The sequence below is a fragment of the Ornithorhynchus anatinus genome, chromosome 1, assembly GCF_004115215.2.
Source record: "Ornithorhynchus anatinus isolate Pmale09 chromosome 1, mOrnAna1.pri.v4, whole genome shotgun sequence".
Taxonomy (NCBI): Eukaryota; Metazoa; Chordata; class Mammalia; order Monotremata; family Ornithorhynchidae; genus Ornithorhynchus; species Ornithorhynchus anatinus.
Window position 1 is genome coordinate 31,748,524 of NC_041728.1, and position 23,660 is coordinate 31,772,183.

At 49.3% G+C, this 23,660-nt stretch overlaps 1 protein-coding gene across 1 annotated transcript in view; it reads right to left on the bottom strand.

The window, feature by feature from the left end:
- The window catches only part of SPTB (spectrin beta, erythrocytic), a 152,823-nt gene that overhangs the window by 8,309 nt on the left and 120,854 nt on the right, over window positions 1–23,660 (bottom strand). Inside the window, exons 24-32 of the mRNA XM_029059295.2 lie at window positions 22,164–22,294; window positions 20,829–21,033; window positions 19,635–20,009; window positions 17,510–17,754; window positions 16,070–16,208; window positions 15,306–15,390; window positions 14,428–14,624; window positions 13,820–13,872; window positions 12,686–12,764 (exon numbers count right to left, since the gene is read on the bottom strand). Coding sequence (XP_028915128.1) covers window positions 12,686–12,764; window positions 13,820–13,872; window positions 14,428–14,624; window positions 15,306–15,390; window positions 16,070–16,208; window positions 17,510–17,754; window positions 19,635–20,009; window positions 20,829–21,033; window positions 22,164–22,294 — 1,509 coding nt within the window. The remainder of the gene's footprint in view (window positions 1–12,685; window positions 12,765–13,819; window positions 13,873–14,427; window positions 14,625–15,305; window positions 15,391–16,069; window positions 16,209–17,509; window positions 17,755–19,634; window positions 20,010–20,828; window positions 21,034–22,163; window positions 22,295–23,660) is intronic.

Below are 23,660 nucleotides of genomic sequence, written 5' to 3' on the forward strand. Positions count from 1 at the left end.
GCACTCAGTACACACCATTGATTGTACATACGCAATACAAACCATTGATTGATCAATTACCAGCTCTATTGTATTGTGCTCTTCCAAATGCTTAGTACAGTGCTCTGCATATGTTATACATGCTCAGTAAATTGATCGATCGATTGGCTGGTTCTCCTCTTTTTTCTCCTGCTCTTATTATTAGACTCAATTCCCATGAACTATTCCCTCTCCTGTTATGGGATTGCAAAAATGATACCCCCAAATGGGGCAGTTATGTGAAGAAATAAAAATAATAATAATGATGATATTTGTTAAGCGCTTACTATGTGCCAAGCACTGATCTAAGTGCTGGGGTAGATACAATGTAATCAGATTGTCCCCTGTGGGGTTTACAGTCTTAATCCCCATTTTACAGATAAGGTAACTGAGGCCAGAGAAGTTAAGTACCTTGCCCAAAGTCACACAGCTGACTAGTGGCGAAGCCAGGATTAGAACTCACGACCTCTGACTCCCAAGCCCGTGCTCTTTCCACTGAGCCACACTGAATAAACACAATATAGAATGATGATGATGATGACGACGATGGAGTCTCCTGTTGTAAAGTGCAGTTGAGCTGCAGGCCCGTCAGGGAGACTTTGAGCCCAAGAACCTGAGGGAAGGAATTGATTTTAATGGCAGTGGTTCATGCAGGGCCACTCACACTCTCTCATTCCTGCCAGTCGTATTTTACGTACAGAATCCAATTATGGCTAAAGACACCACAGCAGAGTGCCGATGCTCTGCTTGTGTGTCAGAGTGCCAGAGATCAGCAAGCCTTGGCCAAGGCTAATGGGTTACCGTGTTCCCAGACACCACACATTGGGGGCTGTGGTTTCGGCCATCAGGCTGGCCGGCCATTTTTGCGGATTCCTGCCGAGCCCGTGCCCCAGATAATAATAATGATGATGGCATTTGTTAAGCACTTATTATGTCCCAAGCACTGTTCTAAGCACTGGGGGAGATACAAGGTAATCAGGTTGTCCTATGTGGGCCTCAAAGTCTTAATCTGTGAGGAGGAAGGAGGGAAGAAGGATCCACTCCATTTCAGCGCTTAGAACAGTGCTTGGCACATAGTAAGTGCTTAACAAATACCATTATCATCATCATGTGGAGGAATAGACTGTTTCATGATAGCTAGCTGTCAACTGCTGCAGGCTCCTCCACCCTCTAAAGCTTGTAAAGGCTTCTAAAAATCTCTCCCAGTTCTCATAAAGAAGGGAGGGAGGGAGAGAAGGAAGACTAGAATCAGGGGCCTGGATGCCGAGGCTGGTGCCGTGAAGGCATCCATGCTTTGAGGCTTTTTAAAATCTCCTCTGTTCTTGGTTAACCAATTGAAGTGAATGTCTACTCAGATATTTTTAAAGTTAGAAGCTGTTTGAGTATCCTGTTGTGATGAAAAGGGTGTGCCCCACCCCCTCTTCCACCATGTTTTTGATGCTTTCGCTCCTTCCTGACGCCTCCTCCCCCAACCCCTCACCTGCCTCCTGCCCTCCTCCTCTCCAAATCCATACCAGTAACTTCCACTTCCCCAGCTTCAATAGGGGGGATCCCCCCACCTGTGCTATGGACCTCTGCCACTGTCACTTCAGCCACCCCAGGTAGCTGCAAAGTTGGGCGACCCTGACGGGACCAGGACCAGACTGAGGCAGGAGTGAGAAGAGCAGATGGTGGAGGGAGTGGGGAAAAGGGATAGAGGAGATGAGCCTCGGTCCCTTTCCAAAGTTCAGATTTAAAAATAAAGGTGGAGTGGGGGGAGAGGCAGGACTGGGAAGACAGAGGGAGGAGACCAAGGTCCAGAAGAGGGTCTACGAAATGTATGGGAATGGGAGGACTGGGTTGGGATGGTCTGGCTAAGTCAGGACTAATTCACTTCATTCACTTCAAGTGGAAGCCTTCTTCATGCATGGAAGTCTCTACTCCATCAAAGTCCCTTTCCACCTTCAAAGCCTCCTAACAGGCCATCTCCTCCAGGAAGCATTCCCTCAACTAACCCTTGTGTTCCTCTGGATCTCTATGTCAGACCCACACTTGACCTTGGAGGGTGGGAGTGGTGAATAATAATAATGTTGGTATTTGTTAAGTGCTTACTATGTGCAGAGCACCGTTCTAAGCGCTGGGGTAGATACAGGGTAATCAGGTTGTCCCACGTGGGGTTCACGGTGATGTAGCCGATGCAGGAGAATGCCTGCTGGGACAGTGTCATTGGTGCTCAAGGTTTCTCAACCACAACCACCTAGAGCCTCTCATATGCAGAGAAGCAGCATGGCTCAGTGGAAAGAGTCCGGACTTGGACGTCAGAGGTCGTGGGTTCTAATCCTGGCTCCGCCACTGATCAGCTGTGTGACTTTGGGCAAGTAACTTCATTTCTCTGTGCCTCAGTTACCTCATATGTTAAATGGGGATTAAGACTGTGAGGCCCACATGGGACAACCTAATTACCTTGTATCTCCCCCAGCGCTTAGAACAGTGCTCGGCACATAGTAAGGTGCTTAACAAATGCCATCATCATCATTATTTTTATATGGGGCACGGGCTCGGCAGGAATCCACAAAAATGGCCGGCCAGCCTGGTGGCCAAAACCGCAGCCCCCCAATCTGTGGTGTCCAGGAACACAGTAACGCATTAGCCTTGGCCAAGAACACCCCTTGTTCTTTCCTCCCACAGCCCTGCCACTGTCCAGCACCAATTTTTCTCCTCTGTCTCCCAATCTGATGTTCTCCCCCGCCTCCTTCCCCTCCCACAATTCCATTTGATAGTAGTCTGTAGAACCTTGGCATTATTAAGGTCACACCCCCTCCGAGAAGCCTTCCCCGATTAAGCCCTCCTTTCCCCGGCTCTCTCTCACTTCTGCGTCATCTATGTCTTTGGATAAGTGGTTTTTGAATATTTGATACTTGCCCCATCCCCAACCCCACAGCACTTGTGTACATGTCTTTAATTTATATCTTACCAATCACTTATCTATTTATATTAATGTCTGTCTCCCCCTCTAGACTGTAAGCTCGTTACGGGCAGAGAACTTATCTGCTAATTCTTTTGTATTGTATTTTCCCGAGCACTTAGTACAGTGTTCTGCATATAGAAAGTGCTCAATAAATACCATTGATTGATGTATCATGGGAACACTTCCCTTCACCCACCACTCTTCCACCATAATGGCACCAAGACTTGACTTTTGGCTGATGTCAGCAGTTCCCCTCTCATTGGGGACTCATCTTTTCCCTGTCCCCCCCATCTCCTGGTTTCTAGTTATCACACCCTATCTGAACTCCCTGACAATCCTCCCTTCCCTTAATGAGAAAGAACATGACATCAACTCTACTCTTCAGCCTCAACTCTCTGGCTCCACTTGCTTCAATTCTCAGCCCTGGGCCACCTCTACCATCCACTTAATCTACTCCTATGCTCATGCATCTGAACACGGCTGGTGGAAATTCAAACACTGAATTGACTTCTGCCATCTGTCTGTCCGCACTGCTGTATCTCTCTTCCGCTCGATAACTCTTCTGTTTCCCCCTCATTGATTGTTGTGATGCCCATAACACTCACCAACTTTTCCATCCTTTAACTCCCTCCTGAAGCTCCCAGTGCCCCACCACCTCCCTCCTTCTATCAGTACTAACAATGATTGTATTTAAGCACTTACCATGTGCCAAGCACTATAATAAATGCCCAGGCAGGAACACCATAATCAGATAGGACACAGTAAGAGGGAGAACAGTGATTTAAATCCCCATTTTCAGATGAAGAAACTGAGGCAGAGAGAAATCAGGTGACTTACCCAAGATCACCCACCATGCACATGACAGAGCCAGGATTAGAATCCAGGTCCTCTGTCTCCCAGGCCTCTGCTCTTTCCACTAGGTCATGCCATTTCTCAATCAATTGATCTATCAATGATACTTAATGAGTGCTTACTGGCTGCAAAGCATTGTTCTAAGCACTTAGGAGAGTACAAGAGTTAAGTAGACATGATCCCTGCACTCGAGGAGTTTACAATCTAGTGGAGGAGACAGACATTAAAATAAAAGAAGCAACTGGATACCATGCTCACCGTGGGCCAGGAATGCGTCTACCAACGCTGTCGTATTGTACTCTTCCAAGCGCTTAGTACAGCACTCTTCACCCAGAAAGTGTTCAGTAACTGATAATGATGATAATGAAGAAGAGAGGTACACACGGGAAGCAGCGTGGCTCAGTGGAAAGAGCCTGGGCTTTGGAGTCAGAGGTCATGGGTTCGATTCCCAGCTCTGCTACTTGTCAGCTGTGTAACTGTGGGCAAGTCACTTCACTTCTCTGTGCCTCAGTTACCTCATCTGTAAAATGGGGATTAACTGTGAGCCTCACGTGGGACAATCTGATTACCCTGTATCTACCCCAGCACTTAGAACAGTGCACTGCACATAGTAAGCGCTTAACAAATACCAACATTATTATTATTACATGTGGTGGGTAGGGAGTGAGGTGAACACCTAAGTGTTTAGGAGATTTAGGCTCAAGTGTTTGGGTGACAAAGTAGGGAGGGAAATAAGATGGGGAGGTGAGAGGATTAGTCAGGGAAGACATCTTGGTATGTATGTACTAGAATTTTAGTAGGGCTTTGAAGAGAGGACAAATAGGCAAATTGAAACTAACAGGCTAAAACCATCAACAAAACCAAGCACTTTTCCTCTCTCACCTTGATTACTGCATCAGCCTCCTCACTGGTCTCCTTGGCCTCCTGTCTCTGACCACTCCAGTCCATATTTCACTCTGTTGCCTGGATTATTTTTCTACAAAAACATTCAGTCCACGTTTCCCCGCTCCTCAAGAACCTCCAATGGTTGCTCATCATCTCCGCATCAGACAGAAGCTCCCTGCCATTGGCGTTAAAGCCCTCAATCACCTTGCCCTCTCCTACCTCACCACACTGATTTCCCTCTACAACCCAGCCTGAACATTTCAGTCCTCTAATGTCAACCTAAAGTCCTCTAGACTGTACGCTTGTTATGGGCAGGAAACATGTCTGCTAAATCTGTTGTATTGTACTCTCCCAAACATTTAGTACAGTGCTCTGCACATAGTAGGTACTCAATAAATACAGTTGATTGATTAACCTACTCACTGTACCTCAATCTCTTCTGTCTCATCGCTGACCTCTAGCCCACTTCCTGCCACTGGCCTGGAACACCCTCCCTGTTCAAATCTGACAGACGATCACTCTCCTTACATTCAAAACTTTATTAAAATCACATCTCCAAGAGGTCTTCCCCAATTAAGCCCTCATTCCCTCTTCTCCTACTCTCTTCTGCATCATCCTCACACTTGAATTTGCATCCTTTATTCACCCCTCCCTCAGCCCCACAGCATTTACATACCTATCCGTCATTTATTTATCTATGTTAATATCGGTCTTCCCCTCTAGTCTGTGAGCTCATTGTGGGCAGGGAACGTGTCTACCAACTCTATTATATTGTACTCTCCCAATCACTTTGTACAGTGCTCTGCAAAGAGAAAGCACTCAATAGATATGATTGATTGATCAGGCATGAACTTCCCAAAGTCTCCTAGTCCCCTCCTTACCCCAAATCTCCTCCTCACTCCGCTATCATCCCTTTCCTCATCCATTTATTCATTCAATCATATTTATTGACCGCTTACTGTGTGCAAAACACTGTACTAAGTGCTTGGAAAGTACAATTCAGCAACCAATAGAGACAATCCCTACTCAACAATGGGCTCACAGTCTTGAAGGGGAGAGACAGACAACAAAACAAAACAAGTAGAGAGGCTTCAATACCATTAAAATAGATAAATAGAATCATAGATATATACACATCATTAATAAAATAAATAGAATATGTACACATAAACCATTCTCCTTGTTCCCTGCAGTTTCTCAGGATGAGATCTTCTGCTTGCTCACTATATCTTCTCCCTCCCCTTGTGCTTCTCAATCTTTCAATTGTGTTTAAGTGCTTACTATGTGCAGAGCACTATATTAAGCACAGTGTCATAGACTGGGTAGACCCAATCCCTGCCCATAAGGAGGTTAAAGACTAGAGGGGGAGATAAGAGCTTTAAATAAATTACACATGGATACAAACATTCTTGTCCCATCCTCTTCCCCTCCCCTCCCTTCTCTCATTGCCATTTTTAACTCCTCACTTTCTGAAGGTTCCTTTCCCTCTGCCTTTGAACATGCTCAGGTCTCCGCTGGACTGACAAGATCCTCTCTTGAACCCACAGCCCACTCCATCTATCACTCCATATCCTTGCTCCCATTCTTATCCAAACTCCTGGAATGGATATAATAATAATTATTATTATTATATTTGCCCCCCTTTCCCTCTGCCTTCAAACATGCTCGTCTCCACTGGATTGAAAAAAAACCTCTTTTGAACCCACAGCCCACTCCAGCTAACACTCCATATCCTTGTTCCCATTCTTATCCAAATTCCTGGAATGGATATTATTATTATTTGTCCAACATAAGACTTCCTTCTCTTCCTATTTTGCAGACATCCACTTTCCCTATCTTCAAACCCTTTTCAAATTACATTTCCTCCAGGTAGTTTTCCCCTATTTTTAAATCTCCCCACCTAATATCCTCAAGTCCCCTCTCAGGGTCGAATCTAGAGAGCTTCCAGTACTCTAACAGTTTCAGTTGTGGGAGGGAGAGTCAAGCATAGGGCTACCCATTCCATTCCTGCCTTGGGTAGTGGCTAGCTAGTGGAAGGCAATCTTCTACAAGTCAAAACTCACCCGTGCTGCACAGCAGTGGCATGGGAGTCGAGGGTGGACACTTGAGTGTACTGCGCGGAAGGCAGCAGTGGTAAACCACTTCTGTATTTATACCAAAAAAACTCTATGAATGCACTACCAGAACGATTGCAGATGGAGAACGGGGCGTTCTGGGAGAGATGCATCCGTGGTGTCGCTATGGGTTGGAAATGACTCGACGGCATAAGACAAGAATATCCTCAAGACTGTAAGCTCAATGTGAGCAGGAAACGTTTCTACCACTCAGTTATATTCTACTCTCCCAAGTGCTTAGTACGGTGTGGTGCACACTGCAAGTTCTCAATAAATACGATTGACAGAGAAGCATTTGTAACTACCCCAGCGCTTAGTACAGTGCTTGGCATATAGTAAGCACTTAACAAATACCATAAAAATTTTTAAAAGTACCTCCAGGGGTTGTCCATCCACTTCTGCGGCAAACAGAAACTCCTTACTATCGACTTTAAAGCACTAAATCACCTTTGTCCCCTCCTACCTCACCTCACTAGTCTCCTACTACAACGCAGCCCACACAATTCACTCTTCTAATGCTAACCTACTCACTGTACCTCAATCTCCTTTATCTCACCACTGAACTCTCGCCCTGGAATACTCTCCCTCTCCATATCCAACGGACAATTACTCTCCCCATCTTTAAAGCCTTATTGAAGGCAGATCTCTTGGAAGAGGCCTTCCCTCTACAACACCTTAATTTGCTTTCTTTATTCACCCCACCCTAGTCCCACAGCTCTTGTGGACATAACCATAATTCATTTATATTGTCTTCCCTTCTAGACTGTGAGCTCACTCTGGGGAGGGAATTGTCTACCAACTTTGTTCTACTGTACTCTCCCAAAGGCTTAGTATGGTGCTCTGCACACAGTAAGTGCTCAGTAAATATAATAGATTGATTGTTTGATAAATGACCACCAGCCAGGTTCAAGCTCTCATCATTCCCCCTCTAGACCATAAACTCACTATGGGCAGGGAGTGTGTCTATCAACTCCATTATATTGTACTCTCTCAAGTGCTTAGTACAATGCTCTGCAAACAGTAAGTGCTGCTCAATAAATATGACTCATTGATGGATAGATCATTAGATTTGTGCTGGATCTCTGCCCGACCCTACCTACTGATCCATCTACATCTCCCCTCTTCAATCTACACTCGGCTGCCCTGATTGTATTTCTAAAATGATGTTCAGAAATAACATCCCGTTTATCAAAAACTTTCACTTAATACTGATAATGGTAATTGTGGTATGTTAACATTGACACGATGTGACAAGCAGGCTATTAAACACTAACATAGATACAAAATATTTAGATCATATTTTCATATAAAGCTTCCCCCATTAGACTCTAAGCTCTTTGAGTGGAGGGAAACACGCATCTTGCTTCTGTTATACTCTCCCATGTTCTTAGGATAGTGATTAGTACTCAAGAGATGCTCAATAGCCACTACTGATGCCCAGAATGCTCAGCAGACAGTAGGTGTCTAATATACTTCTCTGCATTGTGTAAGCAGCCAGTACAATATATTTTATATAGTAGGGTGTCTAGTCCCAAACTCTGTTTACAGTATAAAAGGGTCCAGTCCAGTGCTCTGCAAGGAGCAGAAGCTCAATAAATACCAATTGTGATGCTGCTGCTAAAAATGCTGGCCTAGCCCCCTTCTCCCTGAAGATTGGTTTGCAAGTTGATCCTGGGTCCCTCTGTTTAGAAGTTTTCTTCATCAGCTCTATAGCACCTAGGTGCCAAAACTTACTGGTGTTGCCATTTATGTTTCCCTCCCAGTGGGGAAATTGAAGCACAGAGAGAAATGAAGCAATCAGCCCAGGGTCATCCAGCAAGCCAGAATCATCGCAAGGAGAGAATCCAATAGCCCTTAGAGTAGGAAAAATGGAAGCTTCTTCAGCTTCATTTCTTCTTGGAAAAATATAACTTTTTTATTTAAGTGAAAAAGGTCACTTAGGGATCCTGAGGCCAATAGAGCCCCACTCTGGAAAGAAAAAAGAAATGAAGACTTCAGAAGATTCCTCTGAAAATCTGTATAGCAGAGAAATGAAAGGGGCCAAATACATGAACCTGGAGAATGAAGCCTGAGGGTTGAGAAGAGAGAGTTAGAGGGTGCAGGGCTAGGGTGACTCTGATTAGTGGATGAGTTGCACATGAGGGGACAATTGATTTTAGGTTTACACATGGAAAGTATTACCATTCTCCCAAGTGTGTCAGGTGCTTGCACTCAGCATTCTGGAAGCTAACTCCCAGGAAACCTTACCTTACCCTCTCACCATCAGAGCAAAAACCTATTCACTTGCCCCTCCCCAGGGAGGTGGGTGGAACCACTACACAACTAATGAATGGAAATAATCTAGGTCTCAGTCATCATTCTTTCTGTCTCTCTCACTCCTTACTTTTCCTTAGCGGTTTCCCTGCTCACTCATCACTTCCTCGGAGGCAACCCCACCTACCCACCGCGTCATGATCCGAGCCAGGGCTGACAGTAAAAAACAAAATCTAACTGGTAGCGAGTGGGTTTTCTGGGAGGGGGCGGGTGGGGGAGAGGAGAGTGGTGGTCAGCAGACTTGCTCTTCTACCAGAGCCAAGTTCTGTCCAGGCTCGGCTTACTTCCTGCCCTGCACCATTTCCAAGACAAAATAATTGATGGCCTCACAAAGCAGGGAGCTGGAGGAAAGTGAGGAAAAGGACCTTAAAGGATGGTGCTGACTGCAATGACCGTGATGTTCCAATCCCAGAATGAGATTGGGGTGAGGAATTTAGGCTGCTGAAAATCCCCAAAGCCTGGCGAGATGAAGAGACGCTGGAGGCGGGCCTTGAAAGTCTAGCATATATGCAGAATACACATATATGCATACACATGTATGGATGTGTAAAGCATGAAATATGGGAGCCTGAGAGACTCAGTGATTTTAGGTTGTCAGAGCAGTGGTTATCTGAGGTCACCAAGATGGCCAGCTTCGGTTCAGCCTGACAGGAAAAGGGAGGTGATGGGGAGGGTAGTTTAAGGAGGGAAAGTAGAACGCTGGCAAGTACTTCTGCTCCCTAAATCTTCCCATCCTCTCAAACATAGCTTGGGGTGGCCCCAAGCTGAGACCGGGACCACCAAATCTCAGAACCAGCTGGTCCAGAGAGCTCTGCGGGCAAGCAGGCAGTCTGCACTAGGGCCTAGATGCAAACCCCTCAGGTACGATACTCCTATCTGGGTCTGGCAACTGGGAGAAGATACAGGGAATCTACAGGCAGAGGGCTGAAGAGAGAATCTTTAATTCAAGCAATGCGAAACCATGTAGATTCACATCTCTCAACCCAGAAAAGGCATGAACACACACACACACACCTCCATCCAGGAGCTGCAAAGGCTCAAGGTAAATGGGATGAGTCACAATACTTGCAAAAAACAATCGTTCAATGAATGAGAATGAACAAGTAAATGTGGGGCTAACTTCTCTGGGTGGACTTTTTATGAGCGCCCCACACAGTATGATGGTCCTGAGTTAACAAAGGTCTGTAAAACTGTTTTGCAAAATCACTAGGCTGTGAAGATTCTGTTTTGCCTGCAGAAGTTCCTAGGCTTCATTCCCACTAAAACCCTCTTTTTCCTACCCACCCCCATATCAACCAGGTTAAGAGAATACAAGTGTCTGCCTGTACCAACCCACCTCACCATGACAACCTGTTGGAAAAAACAAGATAGAAAGAGGATGTGGAGCATATCAAATTTCTTTTAGACCACAGGCATGTATGCGGCCAGGTCTGCTTTTAAGACAGGATGGATGCTTTACCCTGACTTGGGGTAAAGCAGCTTCAGATGAGCAGCCTCTCTTCCTGTCTCATCTTTTGTTCCACATCTTTCAGCTAGGACACACCAGAAATATGGATAAGGGAGGTTCTGTTGTATATCTAATAAAATTGTGTATATACATGGTTGTGAAAGCATGTGGATGTGTCTGCTTGTTATGAATAAGAAAGGCTACACCATCACACACACACATACACACAAACACACACACACACCAAATAAACACAAACACTTTTCCGTTGAAGAGCATGCTTGGGTCAGGAGAGCAGTGAGGCTTTTGAAGACAAAACCAGCCTTTTGTTGTCCATTCTCACAGAGATGCAGAGAGAATGGTTGGTTCCAGAATATACCAATTATTTTATACACCACGGGCTTGGATAGTTTAGCTGCATTCACTGCTGTCCGTCGATTAGTTCGGGAAGGGTAGAGGGAGGCTGGGGCACAGCTGGGGAGGATGATCATGACATGCAGTTGAACCCTTCCGAAGGAGATTCTGAGATGGACACTGTATTCTCCACCACTGGACTCCAGCTCCTCCCTCCGTGGATGTGACGGTCCAGACTGGGGACCTGGGTCTTGGCTGAGGGGGCAGGGTCTTGTGTCTGTGAATGTGTTGGGGATGGGGTGTGGAGTGAGCCAGTCTCGGGGAGACACGGAATTTGGGGCCTACTTGCTGTGGCCTGAGAGGGGGCAGAGGGCTGGGGCCCTGACAGGCTTGTGAGAAGGCAGTTTCCATCCAGAATAAATTCCTTCCGACTCCACGGGGTGGGAACACAGGACTCAGAAGCACAACTGGAAAGCCCCCTGGCTTCCTTTACCCTAAAGCGAGCCAGAGCAGCATGCGCCGAGCCAGCAGTTGGGAGACGATGAGGGCGGGTCGGGAGAAGCCATGCAGGACGTGGAGATTCTCCGGTAGGGACGCCCACACTACGTCTTCTTAGTCCGGTCCATCCTCCAGGCTTGCCGGAGAGGACCTGCTCTGTCTGTCTTCTTCTCCGGACCGACGGTCTACAAGCTGCAGGACCTCCCCGCCCCCTTGTTCCCCCGTCATGCTCCTCCTCTTTTACTTTTTACCCCACCATTCCTTGCCCCCTTGGCTCATTTCCCCTGAACCGCGCAACCCCTATGGGGTGTGACTGCCCATTCTTACTCCGAGATGCCTGCCTGAAGCATTCCGCTTCTCTCTCCCCCGGATCCACGCTATTGCCCCGTCTGGAGTCCCAGAGTCTGAACTTGCCATGGACTGCTGACTACTCTCCTTCGGCTAGCATCAAATCTTTTCCCCGGCCATGTTTCCTCCCAGTGCAGCCTGTACCCCTGCAGCTGAGGAGTGACGCTGGGACATTCGGTCACCTCTGGCCCTGTGCTCTCTGGGTTGTCTCCACGATTTTCTCTCTCCCCATCCTCCTGGAGGGCAGCGGGGCAGTCACGGCCCAGCTCTGTCCCACTCCCATAACCGCTGGTCCCAGTGCAGGAAGGGAGAGGGAGGAAGGCAGTGAGAGGAGGAGGAGGGTGAGGGGAATCCTCAGGGGAAGCGGCTTGCTGCCGAGGGAGGGCTTCCTCCACATCCCCAGGACGAGAAGGGGGCAGGTTTGGGGATGGAAGAAGGCAGGGAATGTGGAAAGAAGAATGTTGAAAAAATAGAACATCTTGGAAGGCTGTCTCCTCCCGGCCTGTGCAAACAGTGAAATCGGTATAACGTTAAAATTTATTAAACTAAAGAAAACCAAACTAAAATGGAGATGTGTCAACCGGTTGACCTGTTGGCTCTTTCCAGCATTTCATTTACACAGGGGCGGGTGGGGGGAGTGAAATGATAATGGGGAATGAGTAAACACAATCCAGCGGGGAGGGCAACGTGGAGGACACGGAACGGGGAGGGAAGGATGGGAGAGAGGAAGGGAAGGGGAGACGGGAACAAGAACGAGAGGAGCGGCAGAACGTTGGTGGCCGCTATGGCTGCGGCTGGGGTTGCTGTTGCCACCGCTAACAGACTGACTGGCGGAGAGGCTTAGGAGGGGTGGAAAGGGTCTGGCAGCAGTGATTCCCAGGAACTAGACAAGTGGGATAGGAAACTGACCGGTGATGTTCTCTCGGTAGTAGTACGATGGGAACCTCGCGGAGGCTCCCCCGCTGTCTCGCCTTCCTCCTCCTGAGGCCTGAGGAAAACAGACACACCCCATTGTAAAATGGAACCTCTAGGGACACGGCCCCCAAACTGAGGAAATCGGGTTCCCAAGCCCCAAGCCGGGTAAGCGAGGGAAATGACCCCCATCCAGTTGACTGGGTTCAGAAAGCAGCAATCTCAACCTGGGAAGTGGCTGAGGGCCTGTCAGAGTCATTTGCCACACTGACCGAACCCAACCGGATTTGGACAAGTTCACCTCCTTGTAAGATCCACTGTAATCCAGGCGTTGGGACCCAGGTACAACACTCGGGATTCAGGAAAAATGAGGAGAATGAGATTCCTCTGCCTCAAGGAAGTGGGTCAGGGCGGGAACAGACCAAACCACACCCTCATCCAATCTGGGCCTATTCCTACAGTTTATGTTGCTAATCCCTTCCTGTCCACCTCCTTCCCACAACCAGCCCCGAACCCTAGAGAAGCAGCTTGGCTCAGAGTAGCAGCGTGGCTCAGTGGAAAGAGCCTGAGCTTGGGAGTCAGAGGTCATGGGTTCGAATCCCATCTCTGCCACTTGTCAGCTCTGTGACTCTGGGCAAGTCACTTCACTTCTCTGTGCCTCAGTGACCTCATCTGTAAAATGGGGATTAAGACTATGAGCCTCATGTGGGACAACCTGATGACCCTGTATCTACCCCAGGACTTAGAACAGTGCTCTGCACATAGTAAGCGCTTAACAAAGACCAACATTATTATATTATCCCTCCCTCCCTTCCTCATCTGCTCCTTTCCAGGCCTTCCTCTGCTCTCTCCTTCCCAATGTGCCTATCCCTAGTGTATGCTCCTGAGGCAGTTGAAAAACCCAAACACCGCTTTGGGTTGTTTTAACATTAAATGTTCACGGTGGGGAGGAAAACACAGGTGCATCGGAGTCTTTAGTGAGAGTTCGGAGCCATTTCCTGAGTCTCTTAGTTTGTGAAAGGCACATGCCCCTTTTCCCGACTCAACACCTTTCCCACTCCCCTGTCTGTGTCACTAAGCGACGTGATGCTGCTGCTCTTGGTTTGGGGAGCCACTTCCGGTGGTACCTACCCACTCTCTTCTCTGGGCCCTTCTGGAGTCTGACGTTCTTTTAGGAGCTCAAGCTGGAGGAGAAAAAAGCATTTCAGGTGAGAATAAGTCATGGGGTCCACTCTCCCAACCATGTCCCCACCAGGCCCTGGCTTCGGAGTAATCTCTGGTCTGGCTGCACACACCTCTCAAGCAATGGAGGAGATGGTTGGGGTCTCCTTCCTCTCTGCTTGTCACATCAATGACCACTCCTCTTCCTTCTCCTCTTCCTCTCCCCTCCCCTCCTTATCTCCATCCTCCTTCTTCTTAACCTTCCTCCTCTCCCACCTCCTCCTCCATCTCGAATTCCTCTAACCCTTCCTCCCCCTCTTCCTCCTCTTCTTAACTTCTTTCTCCTCTCCCACCTCCTCCTGATCTTCCTCCATGTCCTCCACTTCCTCTATCCCCTCCTCCTCCTCCTCTTTCTCCTCCCCACCTCCTCCTCATCCACCTCCTCCACCTCCTCCTCTTCCTTATTCTCTTCCTCCTCTTCTGGCTTTTCTTCCACCTCTTCCAGCTCCTCCTCCAGCTCCTCCTCCTCCTTCTCTTCCAGCTAAGTACATTTCCTGGGAACACCGCACACAGCTTACCGTAGTTGGCTTCTCTAAGGCAGCAAAACGGTCCTCCCAGGTGGCTGTAGACTTCTCAAAGGCTGCATGTCTCTTCATGAGTTTCTCCACTCCATCCACTGTGTGCCCAAAGTCCCGACTGGCCAGGTATGGTTCTTGGGCGATTAGCCACGCTTCTGCCACCGAGGCGTCCCGGGAGAACTGGCACACCTCCAGCACTGCCATGGAAAACAAGCCACACGTGTGCACGTGTGCACACACACGAACACACGTACACACAAACGTGGCCCCAGTGAGGCATGCTGGGACAAAGATGGACTCTCTTCTGCCTCAGTGAGCTCAACAAAGACAGGAAGAACTAATAGCATTGTGTCCATAGGAGGGGAGCCTTCTGCTCTGAACAGGTCAAGGTGTTCCCACCCCGTGGAGAATGGAGCTTGGAGACAACTTCTGTCACCACTCCCACTGGTCCCTAGCGCATATCCCATGTTGTGCAACACAATAAGCTCATCCCCTAAGTCTCATGGGGCTGAACCCAGGACTCCGCAAATCATTTCCACAGCCCCAGATATACTGACATCATCCCTTCAAACAGTGAAGCCTCCAGTCCAGGAGGTGGGATTTTTCCCTACCTCTTGGTCTGCTCTGGAACGTGGGAGAATCTGTACATCTTTCCCCAAGCCTGACACTCACTCCAGGTAAAAGACCTGGGAATTCTTCAAACCACACCAACTCACCCCATGTGTAGAGGGAAAATATTGTTTCCTCCCTTTAATTTTTTCATGCCTGGGGATCCCAAGTCTGATTTAAAGCCAAGAGGAGGGCAGGTGGCCAAGACTTCAAGGGGGATTGTGGGTGACACGACCATCTGAATTGGGACCCTCCCCTAATGTACTCACAGAGGCTGAGTTGATTCCAGCGGGTATTCCACTTTTCCATCATCTCCTGTCTCCTCTCCGTCACCTGAGTCAGCTTTACTTTGATCTGTAACATAGAAAGGAGGATTTTGGTCCTGGCTTGAGGGAGAAGGCCCTGGAAGGAGATGTTCTATTCATTCATTCATTCAATAGTATTTATTGAGCACTTAGTCTGGGAAGGCCTCTTGGAGGAGGCGAGTTTTAAGTAGGGATTTGAAGAGGGGAAGAGAATTAGATTGTCTGAGGTGAGGAGGGAGGGCATTCCGGGACCGCGGGAGGACATGGCCCAGGGGTCGACGATGGGATAGGCGAGACCAAGGGACGGTGAGGAGGTGGGTGGCAGAGGAGCGGAGCGTGCGGGGTGGGCAGTAGAAAGAGAGAAGGGAGAGGTAGGAAGGGGCAAGGTGATGGAGAGCCTTGAAGCCTAGAGTGAAGAGTTTTTGTTTGAAGCGGAGGTTGATAGGCAACCACTGGAGGTGTTTAAGAAGGGGAGTGACAGGCCCAGATCGTTTCTGCAGGAAGATGAGCCGGGCAGCGGAGTGAAGAAGAGACACATACATACACATATTCTACACACATGTTCTACACACATACATACAGTTAACTGGAACCTAATCGTTCACATGCCAGAGGGAGGCCTGAATGGTCCATTCTGGAGTCAGGGAAGAGGGAGAGGGAGAGGGAGAGGCCATCTCCCTCTGTCACCCCTCACCAACCCACCCCCAACCCCACTGGTCCTCTTTAACCTCTTCAGAAGCCTGATGCTGCCGCTGAAGCAGCCCATTTCCCAGCTCTAGGCAAGTGCTGAAGTTCTTCTTCCGCGTTTCGATCTCGGCCATGATGCCCTGGTGGTACTTCATGAGCAACTCCACAGAGGAGACATCCCTGATGGGAAGAAGGTAATAAAGATTACTCATCTGGGGAGAAAATGAAGTTCAGGAGACTCTGGAGTCCCCGAAGACTTTCCTGGATTAGTTCAGGGGTCCTAGATGAGGACCAAGTTTGTTCTCCCAAGCTCTATGGGCTCAATGCTGCTGAGAGCCCTAGGGGAATCTAGGAAATCACACCAGCGCTTGCCTACAAACCAGCACTGCCTATTGGCTGCTAAGGACCTCTCAGACCCTTTAAGAGAGCTAAGCCCCAGAGTCAAGGAAACTGAGACTGAGGTACCAAGATATTCTGGTGACTCTCCCAGTGCCTGGACAGGTGAGAGCTGTATCAGCTTTATGCCTGCCCAGTCTGAGGTGTTAGGACAAAAAGAGAAATTGGGATTTTGGGAGACTACCAACCCAGGAATCTTATAATAATTTCATCAGGAACAATGCAAGTTCTAGGATTATTTTACAATCATTTTTCATGAATGGGAAATGAGGCGGCTGACCCCTGGAGGATGGGGGATCCCCCCGACACTCTCTAGGCGCCCTTAGAAATAAGGAGAGTGACTCGTTGTTGGCTACATTGGCAGGCAGAGACAACGTGTCCTGGCTCTTTACCTGTGGCCTGTGTGTACTGAGAGCCCTGGGAGATCAGAGGGGAATCGACAAAGATGTTTTTCTGCTTTCACTCAGCTCTCCTTGTTCTCTGAAGTAACAAATCTCTTTCAGGGGATGAAATGCCCAAGGCTCAAGGGAAGGAGAAACCTGTTGTTTTGGGCCTCAGGGGCAGGATTCAAAACCCTCCAAATGGGCATGCCACCTTCCGAATCAGTGGATCCCTCCCCAGACCTGCACTCCAGTGTCACTGAAATGTCACCCACGAGCCTTGTGCTCTGGCTCTGGCCCAGTGCTCACATCCACCAGAAATGGAGGCCTCAAAAGTAGCCTATGACTTGGCAGCTCCAGAGGAGGTAAAGTTGGGGGAGAGGCCAAATTCAGGGTGCATACACAGTCACGGTAGTAATGATATTTGTGGTATTTGTTCACACTTACTATGTCCCAAGCACTGCACTAAGCATGGGGGTAGATACAAGATAATCGGGTCGGACACAGTTCCCGTCCCATATCGGATTCCCAATCTGCGTGGTAGGGAAAACAGGTACTGAATCCCCATTTTTCGGATGAGGAAACTGTGGCCCAGAGAAGTGAAGTGACTTGCCCAAGGTCACTAAACTGGCAAGTGACGGAGCTGGGATTAGAACCAGGTTCCCTGACTCAAAGACCCGGGCTTCGGGGGCCCCTAGTCCTCACCTAGGCTTTTCCTGTGTTTCGATTTGCCTGATGATGCTCTCCATCCAGGACAAGAGGTCCCGGACCATGCTGAAGAACCGGAACTTGTCCGCGGTGTCCACGAGCTGGGTCCGGCGCCCTGCACAAGCATCAAGCAGGGCCTGCCACGCGGACGACACCTCTTGCTCCTTGTTCTGGATTGCATCGGCCTTCTCGCCGGCATATGCGGTCTGCAGGCGGGTGGCCCAGTCCTGAAATTGCTGCACCTGTCAGGGTGTGAAACGAGTTGCTGTTCCCCATGACCAGCACCAAGCCTTCTCTCCCATTCAGGCTCTTTTCCCCGAGGGCTTTAAAGAAAGGTGGTCTGTGGTATACAAGACTCTGAGACTGGAGGCAGGGCTTCTGCATATCCCCCTGAATCGCTGGATATCCTGGGGCAGCTCTCGGCAGTTATCTGGTCTCCACCTCGTTTTGGGGCCAGCTACGATGGCTCAGAAGATCAGATCCAACTAGATGGAAACTCGTGCCCTTCACCTATTCTAAGCACCTTGGAAGGAAGGTACCAGGGTGAGGGTTTCCTGTTTTAACTGGGTTTCGGGAGAAATACAATTGCGATTGAACAGGAGATCTCAGGGACCTGAGTGGGTGTCTGAGCCCTGGTATCTTTTCAGTCCTCTCTTCCTGCCTGAAAGCTCCCTCTCCTTTGGCCCAAAGTTAAGAGAGATGCTGTTAGCCCAAGAACAGTTTCAGCAGATCAGGCCCTGGCCTCTACCAGGAAACTGTCCTGGCTGATGGGGCAACTCAGGATGCTAAAATGTTCAACTTGTCCTTCTCCTCTGCCCCTCAAATGGGTCCCAAGGGTTCTGTCTCACAACTCTTCCCCGCAACAATGAGGTCTTGCTCCCTTCTCAACCGCTGACCCCGCTGGCCGTATATAATAGGAATAATTGAGGTGCCAAGCCTCATACTAAACACTGGGGTAGATATAGTATAAACAGATTGGGCTCAGTCTCTATCCCACTTGGGTTTACAATCTAAAGGGGAAGGGGGAGAATGAGTACTGAATCCCCATTTTACAGATGAGGAAACTGAGGCACAGAGAAGTTGTGTCTTGCCCAAGTTCACCCAGCTGGGAAGTGACAGGACCAGGATTAGAACACGGGTCCTCTGCTCTTTCCATTAGGCTAACTGCTTCTCAATACTAGTTGGTGCTGCCAGGGTAGGGAAACCCCTCGCATAAGAATGGGTCAGATCAACTCATCAATCAGGCAATCGGTGGTATTTATTGAGTGCTAACTGTGTGCAGAGTACTAAGAGGTAGGAAGACCCAGCCCCCTGATCGATTCCCTCCAGTCCCAGCTCTGTCTTGCCAATGGGGAATCAGAACCAGGGCTAATCCAACGAGAGACCAGGGGGCCATGGTGGGTGGACTGCTGCCTGACTCGGTAAGGAGTTTGGGGTGGAGCTGCTAAAAGGCTTGGAGCAGGTTAGAAGCGGTGCTGGCTGGAAAGACAGCTGCAGACACACCGCTCCAGCTCCTCCAAGTCCCTACTTGAGCACGACTGGTGCCAGAAGAAGCTTAAATGGCAGAGGAAAATGTGCCCAGTGCCCCTCTCCCAAAAATAATAATAATAATAATTATGGTATCTGTTAAGTGCTTACTATGGGCCAGGCACAGTATTAAGCGCTGGGGTGGACGCAAGCAATTCGGGTTGGACCCAATCCCTGTCCCACATGGGGCTCACAGTCTCAATCCCCATTTTACAGCCGAGGAGTCAAGTAACTTGCCCAAGGTCACACAGCAGACGAGTGGCGGAGCTGGAATTAGAACCCATGACCTTCTGACTCCCAGGCCCATACTCTACCCACTGTACCACAGTGGTCAAATCAGTTACGCGGCTCTCTTGCCCAAATAACTGTCCTCGTCCACGCTGTAGCCTGCGTTCCCCAGAGCTCTGCTACCCTTCCTCACTCTCATGACACCTCGTCTCGGAAATTCCAGGATGCCGATTTTACAGATAAGGAAACTGAGGCATAGGGGGTGCCCGGGTAAGGAGAGGAGTCATATTTCCTGGGTTTCCATTTGGCATGGTCACCGCTGAGCAGGCCCGGCCCCCCGTGAGTCAGGGGCAGAGCGGGGAGGTACCTGCACCCCCAGGAGATGCAGTTCCCGCTCAAAGGCGGTGTGCACTCGGTGGAAGGACTCAGCAGTGCTGGCATCCAACCCCACGTCCTCGGGCAGCTCCCGGTGCTTCTCGTCGATGAGGCCGAGGATCTCGGTGCCCGTGTAGAAATAGCGGTGCAGGTCATAAGATGCGGCCAGCAGCTGCATTCGGGTATCGATGAGCTCCAGCAGGTCGGCCCAGCTCTCGTTCAGCCCGTCCTTCCACTCGGCGATGGTGGCGGCCTCCGCGTGGCCGGCGTCGATCAACCGCTCGATGACCGCGTTCACGTGGTCCACCCGTTCCTGTCCGATCGCCCCTGTCTCCCGGGCAAAATCCCGGAACTTGTCCCGGAGCAGCTGGAGGGGAAAAGCGAAACTTGACACCCATCCGCTTTCTTGTCGCATACCACATTTTGGGGCAACCCCCTGGGAAATAACAGGGCATCATTTTCGAGGCCAACGGGAACTCGGCAGGACTATCCCCCACGGGCATGCGTTACTAACATTAGCTGAGCGTCTATTTTGGGCGTAGCGCTGTCTAGGCACTTTGGAAAAGAGAAAAACTTATCTTTTGAAGACTGTCCCTGCCCGCAAGGAATTTACAGTCGGTTGGGAAGAATAATAATAATACTAATAATGTTTGTTAAACATTAACTCTATACCCAGCAATGCGCTAAGTACTGAGATCACTAAGGGATAATCAGGTTAGGCATGGTTTCTGCTCGGAATGGGGCTCACAGTCAAAGTGGAAGGGAGAACAGGTATTGAATCCCCATTTTACAGATAAAATGGACTTTTATAGATCAGACCTAATCCTCCCCTCCCCGAAACCAGTCCCGGCCAGCTAAATCTCTGGCATTCTCCAGTATATGCAGTTACCATCTCTGCTTTGTCAGCCCTGAGGGAGGACAGAGCTCTTGGGAGGGGGTTGTGAGGCCCCCAGGCCCATTAAGGCTTGACCCTGAGGCCAGGCTGGTCCCGCTTCATGCTTCCCCAGTCTATTCCATCGACTGGTGGCCCAGTCTTAGCAGTCACCAAGGCAAAGTATCTCCCAAATCGAGGGGGCGGTCTCCAGAATCGCTGTCCTTAGGTCCACCTGGTATCCTGCAGACTGACTAGTGGCTTTTCACTTTGGAAAGATACAAAACGAAGAATATTCTGGTGGTGAACACTCACCGTCACGTGGTCAAAATCTTGGCCCATTTCTGGAGAAGAAGCAACGACTTCTCGCTCGGCGATCCACTGTTCTAAGTCATCTGTCTCTCTCTTCAGCTGGAACAGGTGATACATATTCTCCAGCTTGCGTTTGCGCTCCTCAGCCATCTCCTTCAACCCTGCATACTGCTTGTCCACCTGCCCCTGTAGGCGAATAATCTGTTCCCTGGAATTTGGGGAACGCAAACAGGTGGTTATATGTCCAAGTGAGAAGGCACAGTTTGGGCACCTCTGGCAGGACCCACCCATTCTATAGAGACCTTTGCAGCCAGCCTCACTCCATGTATTGCCAGAGCAGGGGGAAAATGGGTCTGCAAAAGAGAATGTCGGTAGAAGTGCCTATGAGAGAAGGCAGACTTCCCTTCTCCCATCCACTCGACCTACACTGTCTCTTGGGGACAACTGGAAATTGACCCCAGGAATCCCCATAATTTATTGAGTTGGGTGAATTTCTCCCTGGCCTTTCCAGTTGGTGTCACTGAAGCAAATCTGATGCTTCCCACCGGGACTGGTTCATAAATCTCCACAGCCACTGCAGATTCCTATGTCTGGGAGTTGCGACCCCCATTTCGGTTGGAGAAAAATCCTTCTACTGTGTTCGCACAGAGATTGCGCTCCAGTTTAAGAGGCAGAAGCTGTCCTCTGCCTTGAGAGAGGCTGTGCTCTGGGCCTGAGCGGGGGCACGGTGAAAGCTGGGTCTGGAACTATGGAGGGTCACCTGGAAGAAGAGAGGGTTGGGAGAGGATAGTCAGAGGGGGCTTCTACTCCAGAGCTTGTTGCTCCTTGGGCTTAGTTCTGGAATTTAAGTACTTACCATGTGCAAAGCACTACTCTTTGGATGCAAGACAATCCGATCGATCCCCATTCCACGTGGGGCTCACACTCTAAGGCTTAAGGGGAGTTACTGTCACCGATTTGAGGAATGGCTTGGAATCAAAGAGGTGGGATTAGAATTTTAAAAGTTGAAGAAGGGGGGAGTATGGGAGAAAGTATGGGGGCCGGACAGCAGGGGAGCCCCGGATCCTAGTGCGGGGTCTGCCTCGGGCCTGCTGGGTGGCCTAGGCCAAGTCACCCTCTCTGGGTCTGTTTCCTCAACTGTAAAATAGGGATAACATAGATGATGAGTTCTGTGTGGGACAGGGACTAGGTATGATCTGATAAACTTGTTAACTACCCCAGGACTTGGCACATAGTAAAACTTAATAAATGCCTTCACTATCATCATCATCATTATCATTATTACTAAAAAGAAAAATCCAAATGGGAAAGGAGAGGTGCCTCTGGGCAACTGCTCACCCTTCAGGGTGTCCCGCAGAGAGGAGCCACTGGGCTCTGCCGGCCAGCTGCTTGATGTTCTTCCCATACTCTTCCACTGCCTGCTGCTGTCGCAGGTGCCTCTTTAGCATCACGATTGCGCTCTCTTCATCCTGGGAAGGAGCAAAAGCACCGAGTGATCCCCTAGTTCCATCAGTTCCTCTATCGCCCCATGCTGGAGCACCCCATCTGGGACAAGTCAGCTGTGTGACTGTGGGCAAGTCACTTCACTTCTCTGGGCCTCAGTTACCTCATCTGTAAAATGGAGATTAAGACTGTGAGCCTCACGTGGGACAACCTGATGACCCTGTTTCGACCCCAGTGCTTAGAACAGTGCTCTGCACATAGTAAGCGCTTAACAAATACCAACATTGTAATTGTTATTTTTATAGCACAGCTATCCGAGTCTTCAGGGAGGAGCCAGACCCTTCACTCACACCTGCATGGGACTCTCCCACCTGTCCTACGTTGCTCCCAGCTTTCGTTTACCCATAGTGCCTTCCTGTCAATGAGCTTGGTGAGATTTCAAGCAGGGGACAAATTGAGAACAGGAGAAAGAAAGTAGAGGAAGGAAGGTTATTTGATGATAGTTGTTAAGCCCTTACTATGTGCCAAGCACCATTCTAAGCACTGGGGTAGATATAAGGTAACCAGGTTGTCCCACATGGGGCTCACCATCTTAATCCCCATTTTACAGATGAGGTAACTGAGGCCCAGTGAAGTCAAGCAACTTGCCCAAAGTCACACAGCTGACAAGCGGCAGAGCCAGGATTAGAACCCATAACCTCTGATTCCCATGCCCGGGCTCTTTCCACTAAGCCACGCTAGACTGAGAGCGTGGGCAGATTTAAACCGCTCAGTTGCAGTCAGGTCACTGCTGCTTGGGTTTGTTTCGTTTGTTCGTTTATGGTACTGTTAAACGCTTACTATGTGCGAGGCGCTGTTCTATATGCTGGTCAGGCACGTACATGGTGTTGGAGAGATACTCTTGGGAGTGCCTGTGATCAGAAACGTCAAGCCAAGCAGTTTGGCCCCGGGCCTACTGGAAGTCCTTGGAAGTCCCCTCTAGACTGCAAGCTCGTTGTGGGCAGGGAATGTGTCTACTGTATTGTTATACTGAACTCTCCCAAGCAGCATGGATTAGCGGAGAGAGCCCAGGCTTGGGAGTCGGAGGTCGTGGGATCTAATCCCAGCTCCGCCACTTATCAGCTGTGTGACTTTGGGCAAGTCGCTTGACTTCTCTGTGCCCAGTTAGCTCATCTGTAAAATGGGGATTACGTCCGTGAGTCCCATGTGGGACAACCTGATTACCTTGTGGAAAGAGCACGGGTTTATGAGTCAGAGGTCATGGGTTCTAATCCTCTCCACCACTTGTCTGCTGGGCAAGTCACTTCACTTCTCTGGGCCTCAGTTACCTCCTCTGTCAAATGGGGATTTAGACTGTGAGCCCCATGTGGGACAACCTGATTATCTTGATTC